This window comes from Cheilinus undulatus, linkage group 1 (assembly GCF_018320785.1).
Source record: "Cheilinus undulatus linkage group 1, ASM1832078v1, whole genome shotgun sequence".
NCBI lineage: Eukaryota > Metazoa > Chordata > Actinopteri > Labriformes > Labridae > Cheilinus > Cheilinus undulatus.
Genome location: NC_054865.1, coordinates 11,902,264 through 11,914,912, shown reverse-complemented (window position 1 = coordinate 11,914,912; position 12,649 = coordinate 11,902,264). Strand labels below are relative to the sequence as shown.

At 40.8% G+C, this 12,649-nt stretch overlaps 1 protein-coding gene across 1 annotated transcript in view; it reads left to right on the top strand.

Moving 5' to 3' along the window:
• The window catches only part of LOC121506994 (SH3 and multiple ankyrin repeat domains protein 2-like), a 351,623-nt gene that overhangs the window by 224,754 nt on the left and 114,220 nt on the right, over positions 1–12,649 (top strand). The window contains exon 15 of the mRNA XM_041783083.1: positions 2,379–2,461. Within this exon, the coding sequence (XP_041639017.1) occupies positions 2,379–2,461 (83 nt within the window). The remainder of the gene's footprint in view (positions 1–2,378; positions 2,462–12,649) is intronic.

The following is a 12,649-nucleotide window of genomic DNA, read 5'->3' as shown; positions in this document are numbered from 1 at the left end:
GGCATTGCCCCTAATCCCTAATAACTGGTTGTAGCACTCTTGGCAGGAACAACTACAGGCAAGTGTTTGTGATAACTGGCAATGAGTCTTTCTCATCTCTGTGGAGGAATTTCAACCTACTCTTCTTTGTAGAATTGTTTTAATTCAGCAACATCGGAGAGGTTTTTGAGCATAAGCGGCCTGTTTAAGGTCATGCCACAGCATCTCATTCAGATTAAAGTCTGGACTCTTCAAAACCTTCATGTTTTTAAACCATTCAGAGGTGGACTTGCTAGTGTGTTTTGATCATTCTCCTTCAGGATTTTCTGGTAGAGAGCTGAATTAACAGTTCCATCAGTTATAGGTGGTCCAGGTCCTGAAGCAGCAAAGCAGCCCCAGACCATCACACTACCACCACCATGTTTGACTGTTGGTATGATGTTCCTATTATGAAATGCTGTTAGTTTTATACCAGATATAACAAGACACACACCTTCCAGAAAGTTCAACTTTTGTCTTGTTAGTCCCCAGAGTATTTTCCCAAAAATCTTGGGGATCATCAGGATGTTTTTGGCAAATGTGAGACGAGCCTTTGTATACTTTTTGGTCAACCGTTGGTTTGGCCTTGGAACGCTCCCATGGATGCCATTTTTGCCTAGTCTCTTATTGTTGACTCATGAGCACTGATGTCAAGTAAGGCCTGCAGGTCTTTAGATGTTGTTCTGGGTTATTTTGTGACCTCCTGGATGAGTTGTTGGAATCATTTGGTAGGCCAGCCACTTGGGAAGGTTCACCACTGTTCCAAGTTTTCCCCATTTGTGGATAATGGCTCTCACCATGGTTCACTTTAGTCCCAAAGCTTTAGAAATGGCTCTGTTCTTAATTTTTTTTAGATGGTGCCATAATGTATTGTTTTTTCAGATCTTTAAGCCTACTTCACTTTGTTAGGCAGGTTCTATTTAAGGGATTTCTGTATTCAACAGGTCTGGCAGAAATCAGGATTGGGTGTGAAAAATGTGGTTAATAACAGTTTATTCATGATTTAACAAGGTGCCAATGACTTTTTCACATAGGGCCAGGTAGGTTTTGGTTGTTTCTTTCCTTTTAATAAATGAAATCATCATTACTGTATACTGTATTTTCTATTAACTTAGGTTATCTTTGTCAAATATTAAAATTTGTTTGGTGATCTGACACATATATGTCTACCAAATATGCAAAAAGGATCAGGAAGGGGCACATACTTTTTCACGGCACTGTACGTAATGCCCCCTAAGTACTGTTTCTGCATCATTTGTTCTGTAAACCAGCCCATCAGCAGTCTCCTGATTCTCAGGGACTCTTGAGTGGGTGAATTTGACCTCCATATTGGTTAGGCTGCAGCCACAATGCAAGACTATTCCTGTAGACGGTTTTTGAGCATCAGTTTTAGATTTTTCCAAACTTTCCTCAACTTTTAATGGTATATTTTTTGAAAGTTTTATGTGAATTTCGTTTTTACTTTATTAAGAAATTATATTTTTATTTAATGCAAAGTTTAAAAAAAAAACCTTTATCCCCAAAAGCTGATTGGCTATAACACTGAAAGCGTGAATAAATCCTGCGGATCAGAGCCATCAAACTTCAGCTAGCCTCTCAATCAGTTCCCTGATCGATCTCTAAGTTTGGCAAGTTGTGACACCTCTCGCTTCGTCTCACCCAATAAACCTATCTCCTCCTCTTTCAGCAAACACACACTCGAGCACACACACCCTCCCCACCAGCCGTCGGTTGTGAAGCTGTTCGCACATTGCAGAGCACCGCGCACCTAGACACCATCCACACCGAGACTCTGCTGCTCCCTCCCTCCCTCTCGCTTTCTCTCCCTCCACACCCCCACCAACCCGGCGAGCTCCAGCCTTCCTCCCCGCCTCATCATAAGCCTTCAGCCGCTGTCTCCCCCGGCCTCATGTCGCTTCTCCTCGACGGCGCAGCCCTGCGTCGCCGCCGGCCGGAGCGGCGGGGCTAACCGCGCTGCCAGCCCCGCGTCTCGGGCGCAGCTGGGAGAGGAGCAGCGGTGAGGAGGAGGGGAGGGAGGCGCGTCTCTAGCGTCGTCGTCTCCCTCTTTATTTCCCTCTCTCTTCTGGCTCGTCTGTTTTGTGGAGATGCTGTCGCCGGGCTGCCGGGGCCGCTGTCATACCGTTTGATAGAGATAGAGGCCGGCCAGAGGAGGAGGAGGGGGAGGAGGAGGCAGTAGTGGTGGTGGTGGTGGTGGGGTGGGCTTGGGGTTGCCCTGCCCTGCCCTGGCCGGACTAGCTCTCCTCCAGCAGCATGAACCTCCACTCGGGCAGGGCGTCCGTGGCTATGCTGCGGATGATGGGCTGTGCTAACGGGCGCTCTGCTCGGCATCTCCTCCACAGTGACTGCGTGGTGGACGAGAAGACCGTGGTGCTCCAGAAGAAGGAGAATGAGGGCTTTGGATTCGTCCTGCGGGGGGCAAAAGGTAGGAACATTTCTTACTTTGTTATGCTTTTTGTTCCCTACTTCTTTCTGTCTCCCTCTCATCCTTTATTCACTCCACTAACAGCCCTTAGTCCACTGATACTCATCTGTATTCTTGCAAAATGGTGCAGTTTTGTGCATTTTAACTCTTCTTACATCATCTTACATCTTGTGTGTGAAAGAATGCATGAAGTAATTTTGAAGACACCCTCTGTGAAAGCGTGCAAAAGCATGCAATACGTCAAAAACAACTTTATTGTGACCTTTACAAGCACCATACACACTTTGAAGGTATGTTGTCATAGTTACAGGTAGGTCTGCACACTAAATCACAATTTTCATGTTATAGCAGTGTGACCTTTCACAATAAACACATGGCAAGAGTCTGCAATTAAAAGGAAAAATAATCTATGCAGGGGAGCAATGCTTTTCACTCAGCATGGCTACATTTTACATGCTCATGCATAATTTTCATTCTGCTGGATGAAACTCAAGCCAACAATCAGCCCTTAGAGTACATGCTGCAAATAAAGTGGTGAATAATGCTTCATTTATGTTGGATTCATGCTGCAGAAAGCTATAACTACAGCTTATATTCTTTAATGTGTAGTTTAGTCATCACACCTCAATTAACTACTACAATCTGAAAAAAATGCACATCAGATTCCTTCTCATGAATTATGACTGTAAGAGGTGATCTGCCATCTCAAGCTAGCCACCAAAAACCTTCAGAGTACGTGCTGCAAATTAAGTGGCAAATAAATGCTTGATTTTTGGTGGATTTATTAGAAACATGCTGCAAAATGCTATAACCAAAAACAAGACTAATGCTATAATACAATTCTATCATTTTCAGTGTCTTGCTCCTATGACATACTCCCCCTCTACATCTCCACACCCCTGCATTCAGGTCTTCCACTGATCAAATCTTTGGACAGTTGTGTCAGAACCTCTGTCATTCCTTTCTTAAATTCTGGCACAGATTCAAAGCGTGTCCTTTTGAGCACATATTTGAACTTAGGAAAAGGAAAATGTCACATGGTGCCGGATCAGGTGAAAAGGGAGGGCGATCAAACATTGTGATTATATTTTGGGCCAGAAACTGCTTTACCAAGAGAGAGAAGTTTTCTTGCAGTTTTTCTCGAGCTGTTTGTAATACTGTTGATTCACCGTTGACCCTTCTAGAACCCCCAAAACTATACCCTTAATGTCAAAGAAAACAATGAACATGTACTTGAATTTGGACTTGCTTTGTTGGCGTTCCTTATCCTTGGTGACAATGGCGTTTTCTAATGCATTTGGACAACTTTGGTACACACTTTTGTCATGTTCAAATTTCCATCCTAAATTTGCTGAACTGTCCCTTTATCAGAGACCAATTCTGCTATCATTCTTACCCTGAGTCGTCGATCATTTTGTACAATTTTTTAAGTTCGTTAAATGTTTCAGAAGTTTTTGATGTGCATGAGCATCCAGAACGTTCATCATCTTGAATTTAAACACACGTGGACGTGACATTCAGTGTTTGCTGTACACCTCCGTTATTGTACCAAAAGAATCAGCTACTGTTTTGTTCAAAAAAATTCATGTTGCAAGCAAATCATTATTAACACCTTAGCAAAAACAAGTGCACTTTAGTCAGTAGCTAGCAGTGAACTAAAGACATAACTTAGTGGAAACCTACAGCAGTTGTGCATAAATACCCAACCTTAAAAATTAAGCAATTGGTGTGACTGTGAATATGTGGTTTTACCCTCATAAGCACCATACTTAGTGTGTATTCTTTTGGGTGATTTCACATTAGGCCCAGTTGTTTTGAACCCCGCCGCAACGAGATTCCTCCCCCTCCCCCTTCCCCCCCTGGCTTGCTTTCACACCAGCAATATCAAACCATGCCGGGCCCACTTACCTATTTACTCATTCTAAAACAGCAGGTGGCGGTATGCACATAGCAGGTTTACAACCCCGCAAAGGAGGAGAAAGTAGAATAAGCTACCGTGGCAACCACTGGGGTCATGACCTGAGCGAAGACTGCTTTTGTTTTGACCCGGCAAAAAGTCCATCCGGCAGCCATGGATGATTAAAATCACTTTTTAAGATGCCAGTAACTTCGCTCTTATCTGCACATCTACGTGTAGCTCAAAGGATTAAATGGGCTCACGCAGATGCAACAGTTTTTGAGGTGACAAGAGACTTTTATTGCCTTTCCACCTCCTCTTACTGACTCCAACTTGTGTTTATCCATAAGGTGAGTCACAACAGGTTGTTTATTGACTGGATTCTGATCATTTCCGCTTTTTATTGAGGAAAAATGTGAATAAATTGCAGCGCTCTTAAAAAAAGTTTAGTTTTTACAATGATGTCATAAAGCTGATTTGACGCTCTGTCCCGTATCCGAGTGCGGTTGCATTCACACCCCATCCAAACCGTGCCAGAGTTCACTTGAATCGCGCTCGAGACCACCTCCCCACGTGGGCCCGGGCCCGGTGCCCGGGCGCAGTTTGTTTGCATTCACACTACCCAAACAAACCAGACTTTGGGCTCAAGTGCACTCGGATCCGGGACCAGGCCCCTTATGTGAAAGTACCCTTACTGTGTGCTTTATTTACCATACTTACCCAATAACTACAACATTAGAAACAGCATTGCACCTCACAGTCTTTCTTATAAATATCATCATAAACACTATCTACCAGATAAAAGCCAGCAGAAACTCACTGCATATATTTGCAGTAACTTCCTGTATTTTTTATTTTGCCCTGTGTTGCAGATATCACAATGGCACCTTGTTCCAGTAACATTCAGCTTAAGTTGCAGCTCTAACTTTCTCTAACTTTGTTAAATTTGCATGGTAATGCATTTATTAATTATTTCTCCTTCTGATATAAACATCACACCTCATATAACAACTACAATAAAAAAAATAACATTGTACATCCGCTCTTTCTCGTAAATGATGACTGTAAGATCCAATCTGCCATATCTCAAATGCTTGATTTGTGTTACATCCATGAGAAACATGCTGAAAAAAGCTATAACTGAAGCATATATATGTTCTTTAATATTTGGTGTATGCATTATTCTTTATATCATCACCATAATATAAATATATTTCATAAACTATGACTTTAAGAGCAAATAGCCCATCTTTTAGCCTGTAGTATCTCACTGTATTTGGCATAACTTCCTATGCTCACTATATTGCACTATAGATAACAGAAAGAAAACAAGTATCACAAAGGCACTTTGTTCCACAATCGTTCTGCTCTAGAAACAGCTGTAACCTTCTCTAACTTTGCCACATTTGCATAGTTGTGCATTTATTAATCACTTCCACCTCTAAAACATCACACCTCATATAACTACTACAATATAAAAACACCTTTACACATCACATTTCCTCTTATGTATTACACCTGAAAGCTAATCTCTCCTATCTCAAGCAGACCATCAGAAACCTTCAGAGTACATGCTGCAGATGAAGTGGAAAAAAAAATCATTGATTTGTGTTGCATCCATGAGAAACATGCTGTAAAAAGCTTTAACTACAGCTTGTATGTGTTCTTTAATGCTTGGTTTATTCACCACACCTCATCCAGTAGTCACAGCATTAGAAAAAGCATTGCCGTTCTCATTCCTTCTGAAAATTTTTGACTTTAAGAGCTCATATGCTACATTTAAGCCTGCAGAAATACACTGCATTTATTTGGAATAACTCCCTGTATACTGCAATAAAATGTGCTGAAAGAAAAATACATCACAATGGAACCTTGAGTATAGTTGCAGCTGTAATGTTCTCCAATGATGACAGACGTATGTCTGATGATCCAGCCTAAACTTACACAATTACACAACTTGTTTGTGCATTCTCCCAATATTTATGGCTGATAAAGGCTGATTTTTAAAGCCAAAATATTTGCTGTGAATAACAGCAGAAATTTTCACATCTGCCGATACCAGCAATACACTATTGGTACCAGTATTATGCTGATGAAAAAGTGCATCCCTATAACGCATTCATTGATCACTTTCACTTCCGATATGACTTTAAGAGCTAATCTGCAGTTTCTCAAGCTAGCCATCATAAACCTTCAGAGTACGTACTGCAAATAAAGTGGTGAACACATCCCTGATTTTTTTTGGATCCATGAGAAACATGCTGCAAAAAGCTTTAACCAAATCTAATATGTATTCTTTAATGTTAAGATATTTTATTTGAAATAGCATTGCACATCACATTCTCTTTGATAAGTATTTGTAAGTGCTAATCTGCTATATTAAAGCCTGTAGAAACTCCCTGGAATGACTTCCCATGTTTTCTACTTTGCAATAAATACTGCATAAAGAAAAATGTGGCACCATGGCACTTTGTTCCAGTATCATTCAGCTGTAGTTGCAGCTGTAACCTTATTTAACTCTGCCTGTATGCACAGTAATGCATGTTAAATCACTTCCACCTCTGATATGAACATCTGTAGCACGCCTTTATTTTTTAAATTGGGGAAATGCACAAAGAAGTTCTGTTTTGACCCACACAATCAGCTTCTACTTCATGTTTGACGTGCACCTGCCCTGCAGCGGCGGCCATCCTCCACCTATTGCATCCACATCATGAGCTGTTGTGATCCGACTGACCTATCCAGGCAGTTTGATATTCCACCAGGCTGTGAGATTGGCTCTAAAAATAGCCAGTTTGAGCTGCTGCGTCGGTTTCTATGACGATTCTCACCATGTCATAATCCACGTTGCATTCCACAACTGTGCCGTGCCGTGCTATTGGTCTACACCATGGTTACTGTCGAGAGGTAAATTTAGTATATTCATGTTTTTTTAAGACAGAGAAAGAGAAAAGAGGGGGAGGCAGGAGACGGCGAGAGGGACTGACACGGAGGGAGAGGAGAGAGAAAAACAGGAGGAATGTTCTAGTCATTCTGACACACTCTGCTATCACCCTGGGGGAACTGACCCAGCATCGCTTATCCTGCACGGGGGGTGAACGCACACTCACGAGCACGCAAACATGCACTGATGCTCGAGCTGTCACATAAGCTCACATCCTCTCTTTGCTCGCTGTGTTTCTGCATTTCTTGCTCTCCATCCATCCCTCCATCCCTCTCTCCTCTGTGTCACATGCAGGACGACACATAAAGAAACGCACTCATCACAATCATGTAAATGCCCTCATGAAACCCTGCGTACGCGCCTGCGGACTCTGTCTTCCAGTAGGAGGCTGATTTATAGGAAGTGTCACTTGTCACCACTGGTTTCTCCCAACTGCAATATTTTTTAACCTCCCCGAGAGCAAAAGAAGAGGGGGGTGAGCTGAAACTGTGTGTGGGGAGAGGGCAGGCTGGATGCTGAAACTGTTGGTAAAAAGTTAAGAAATTAGAGGCGACTGCAGCATTAAAAGATCACTAATAAAACTAATGTTTGAGCCTGTGTGTGCATACAATCATCTCCTTCATGCATGATGGTTTTAAGATCAGTAACACTGTTTCCCACTGTGCCCTGCAGCATAAACAAACAAAACATTTGTTTGTCTCCATTGTTTTCTTCACTTTTTATCCAATCCTATTAAACAAAGACCTCCAAATACATCTCAGTACTCGTTAATTTAAAAAAATAAACTGGAGTGCTTACTGCAGTTAAAAAAGAGTTAGTGGTGCACTTTAGATGGAGATACACTTAATTATAAAATCATAAAAAGACCCTAGTGTACTCTGGTTTTGCACTGTAAATCTTAATTGTTACACCATATGGTCTGAATCTGTAAACTATTTGATAGCTTAAGATACTATGTTTTTTTTTTCCTAATGAAACAGTCTGTTATTTAGACAGTCAGAAAAGTACCAAAACCTAAAAGAACTTCAGATGCTACGTTGTATTTTCAACTAAAAGCCATCGAAATTGAACATAGCCTACATTCTGGGAATGTTTTGTATTTTTACAATTGAGACCTCAGTTGTTACACTACCTACTTTTGAATTTTAATAAGGCACTAGCTGACTAAATATGAGGCACAAACGGTACAATTACGTATGTAATACTGGCAGCATAAAAAGTTATTTATTGGTATTGGAAGGTGTGAAAATGTCTGCCACGGTTTACAGCCAATTAATCGACCATACATATCAGCAGGAATTGATGTGCATTTGACATTCATATTCAAAAGTCACATTTACTTTTCCAAAATTCAAAGATTCTAAAGGGACAGACCAGGATGTAAATTAAATTTGCTAGCTTGATGCTAAAACATAATTGAAATTGCCATTAACAACGTAAAAGATTTATTATTGCTTCAGGCTAAATCAATTTAATGAACAACCTATTTTACTAGACAATACAGAGGAGAACGGATTCTTTAACTAATCATTTACATAAAGATATTAAGGGTTGTAACTGTATGGAAAAACTTCGGTTTGGGTACCTTGGTTTTGTAGTCACAGTTCGGTACGTTTTCGGTATGGTAATTAAAGCGAACAAATGACAGAATTTTGTATTATTATTTATTTTTATGAAATTGTATTAAAATAAATAGGCTGCATGGATTACAATTAAATTATTAATAATTCTTCAACCTCCTTTCAAAAGGTCTTCAATGAATAAAAATATTACTTAACTAGAAAAGCACTGGGAGAGCATAGACCTCTGCCTTTAGCCCTATCTCCCAATAGTGAAGAATCCTTTAAAAATTTCTTGGATCCACCCCCATGTGCCCCCCACCACGGCATTTGCTGATTACTCCCTCCCCAGTGGGGTGGAAACATGGTGAGGCAAAGCATTGGCTTCACTACATGTGGACTGTCATAGCGGACACATTGCCTGCTGGTGCCAACAGATGCACTGACAGTCTCACCCATGGTCTCACCGGACGACTGGAAGTCATGGCAGAGGGTGAATATTCCTCTATTCCTCCCAGCATTGTGAGTATTCTCGCTACAATTCGCTGTCTTTCTCTCTGTTACGCTCCGACCTGTCTCCTCGACCGGGCGCGTCTTTCAAACTCCTAAACTTCACAGTTTACAATAGAAACACACCCAAAAATGCTGCCGGGATTGAAGTTACTCATGTCCGTCATCTCCTGGTGTAAAGTGGTAACAGCGCAGCCCTCCGCCATTTGCCCTATCTCCCAGTAGTACAGAATCCATTAAAAAATTCCTGGTTCCAGACAGTGATTTGGATCACTCCCAAAATTTAATCAGTTCTTCCTTAAACCATTTCTGACATTTCCTGAAAATTTCATCAAAATCTGTCCTTAACTTTTTGAGTTATGTTGCTAACAAACTAACTAACTAACAAACGAACAAACCCACCTGATCACATAACCTCCTTGGCAGAGGTAATAAATATATTTTTGAATTACTTGGTTATTTTAATTGATATATTTACATATTAATATCCATTATTAAAACACTACAATTTCCCAGTCAACTTGAACGCATCATCATACACCCGTAAGTTAGCTTGTTAAGTATGCTAACAACGTCTATCCTGCTGATTTTAACATGGACTTCAGCACTGGATTACTTGTTTAACCCATGAGATCTACTTCAAAGTTTGGGAGAACTTTTCACAGCCCATCTTGGTGGATAAAGAGGTTAGAGCCATGTGAAATCTGAGGATAACTTTACCTATGACGCAGCTGCAGACATGATGGGAGTCCCCTCTTCCCCTCCTGCAAAGCTGACAGTTGAAGGTACTGCGTTAGAATTACTTTTATTCACAAAACCAGAGCACCATTGTTAAAATGAAAAGACAATATATCATGGGAAATTCATAACTGGCTGGTGAGACTTTTTGTTGTTCCTCCTCCTTACAGTGACGCTCTTGTTTGAGTGTTGCCTTTTCAAATGCTTTTATTGATCCGCTGGATGTGCTGTCATGGACACACCTGCTGAATAATGTCAGCACTACTGTTGTTGTCTTTGTTCACTGTTGTATTTTACTGGGAAACAAAGTGTTCCTGAACAGGACACTTTTATCTCGGAATATTCAGGCTGTTGCTGTTGTTTGCTGTGGTTGTGTAGTTGCCAGGACAGTGTGACAGTGAATTGTTTTCTGGTTTTCCGTCTGTGTATGAGCTTCGTTCAACATGTATGCATTCGATTCACGTCTGTACTGTACCGAGAGGCCCGTACCGAATTGGTACGGTACGAATACATGTACGTTTACATCCCTAAAAGATATTCAGTCAAATAAACAGCTTTTTAAGTGTAGAGAAATGAAGGTCATTTCTTAGCACCACAGTCGTATCACCGGTAGGGGTGTAGCATTTCACGGAGGTCACAGTTCGGTTTGTACCTCGTTTTTTTGGTCATGGTTCAGTACGGGTTCGGTTCATTGGTAAAAAAGAGCATAAAGTCCAAAATTTGTGGGAATAGGTTTCCCTCATTAAAGTCAGGGACACTCTCATCATGCATTTAACCATTTTATTACAAAATGGATATGCAAAAACAAAGCCTCACCTTCACCCTATAAGGCAAGTTTGTGGAGTTTTAATTTTATATATCAATACTGGTATCTTTATATGCAAAAATGAGTTGTCGGAAATGTCAGCATATTGTATAGCTGCAAAATTCAATTCCCTGCATCCCTATCAATCATCAAACAATAAGGATACCTCAGTATTAACCCCTCTGCTGTCACAGTGACCCTCTTCAAGCTGCAGTTGAAATTGAGTCTCTAGGTTGTGATCTGTGGGAGATTGTAGCCTGTAGCATTGCTCTGTGTGGTCACGTCACAGCTGCAGGTGTCTGCTGTGAAGCTCATAGCTTTAACATCTATTAGCTCTGATGATAAATGCTCTCATATGTTCTTATAGAGGTCAGGCAGAGCGCCTCCAGAAAGGACATTATTCATGTGATGACAAACTCCACTGTGGTTCCAAGTGTTCTGGAGCTTTTAGGAAATTACATCAAGTTTCTCCCTATTTGTAAGAAAGCCGACAAAGTAAACCGACACATTTTTTTGAATCTGCCTTTTTTCTTTGTTTAAACCACTGACCTTTAAAGCATGAGCTATATGTTCATACATTGTAGTTAAGTAAGGGAAATACCTTCACAGCGGTTCAGGGGTTAGCTCCAGCTTCCTCCCAACAACAAGGACATGCTTGTTAGTTTAACTGGTGACTCTGAATTGGCCGTAGGTGTGAGTGTGCCTTCTTGTTTTTCTCTATATGTCAGCCCTGTGATTGGCTGGCCAGTCCAGGGTTTACCCCACCTCTCTCCCAATAAAAGCTGGGATAGGCTCTGGCTCCCTCAACCCTGAACAGAATAAGTGGTGAAGAGGATGGATATTAGTCGTTGTTAGTGTCCTCCATGCTACGCTAACTCTGCCTTGCAAAATGCTCAGGCCTACCAGTGCTGTGACAACAGTGATGAAGAACATGCACATGCTAGCAGTAAACACAAACTAGCATAGAACTAATTGGCTTGATTGGCCCATTGATACCTGATGTAGCTATGTGAGTCAGGATCACACTGACATCAAAGCCCATATCAGATATAGACTTCTTCTCCTATAATTTGATCAAAATTGGGGTCTGGTATCATCACAGCCTTCATCTTCATGTTCCATCTTAGCACGATCCTGCATCTTTTGTCTTTGTTTTTGTCATTGTCTCACTGTCAGAGGTCTGCTATAGAAAAATGCCAGAGTCGGTTTTGACATCTACTTGATAATGAGGATGTGACTCTGAAGGCATTTAAATGGTGCCTTGGAATTTTCTAATAGTTTAAATCCTTTTAAATATCTCAGTGCCTTAGCTCTGAATAAAGAAAGCTGTCAAGAACACTGAGTTGGCATTGAAAAGCTTTCTCAAAATTCTTGGTCCATTTAACTTGCACTTTCATCAGAGAAATATCTTTTAATGATTTTAGACTTTTATTAAGGCTACTTCATGTTGAGATACTAGGGCTTCACAGTAAATCATAATGGCGTCACTATCACCATAATATTTGCAACAAATTTACTGCAAAAGTCCAAATTTAAGAAAAGAAATATAAATATATTTCTAATTATATTTTTGTGTATATTTCAGTCTCCCACACCTGTAGCATAAATGTGCCGAGTGAAGTGTGATGGCTCATTTAAAAATGATCCTGTCATTTCAACAGTTTCCTGCAGCTCTTTGCTGCAAATATCATCATGTAATTCTGCACCCTGGGATGATGGTTATGGTACCTCATCA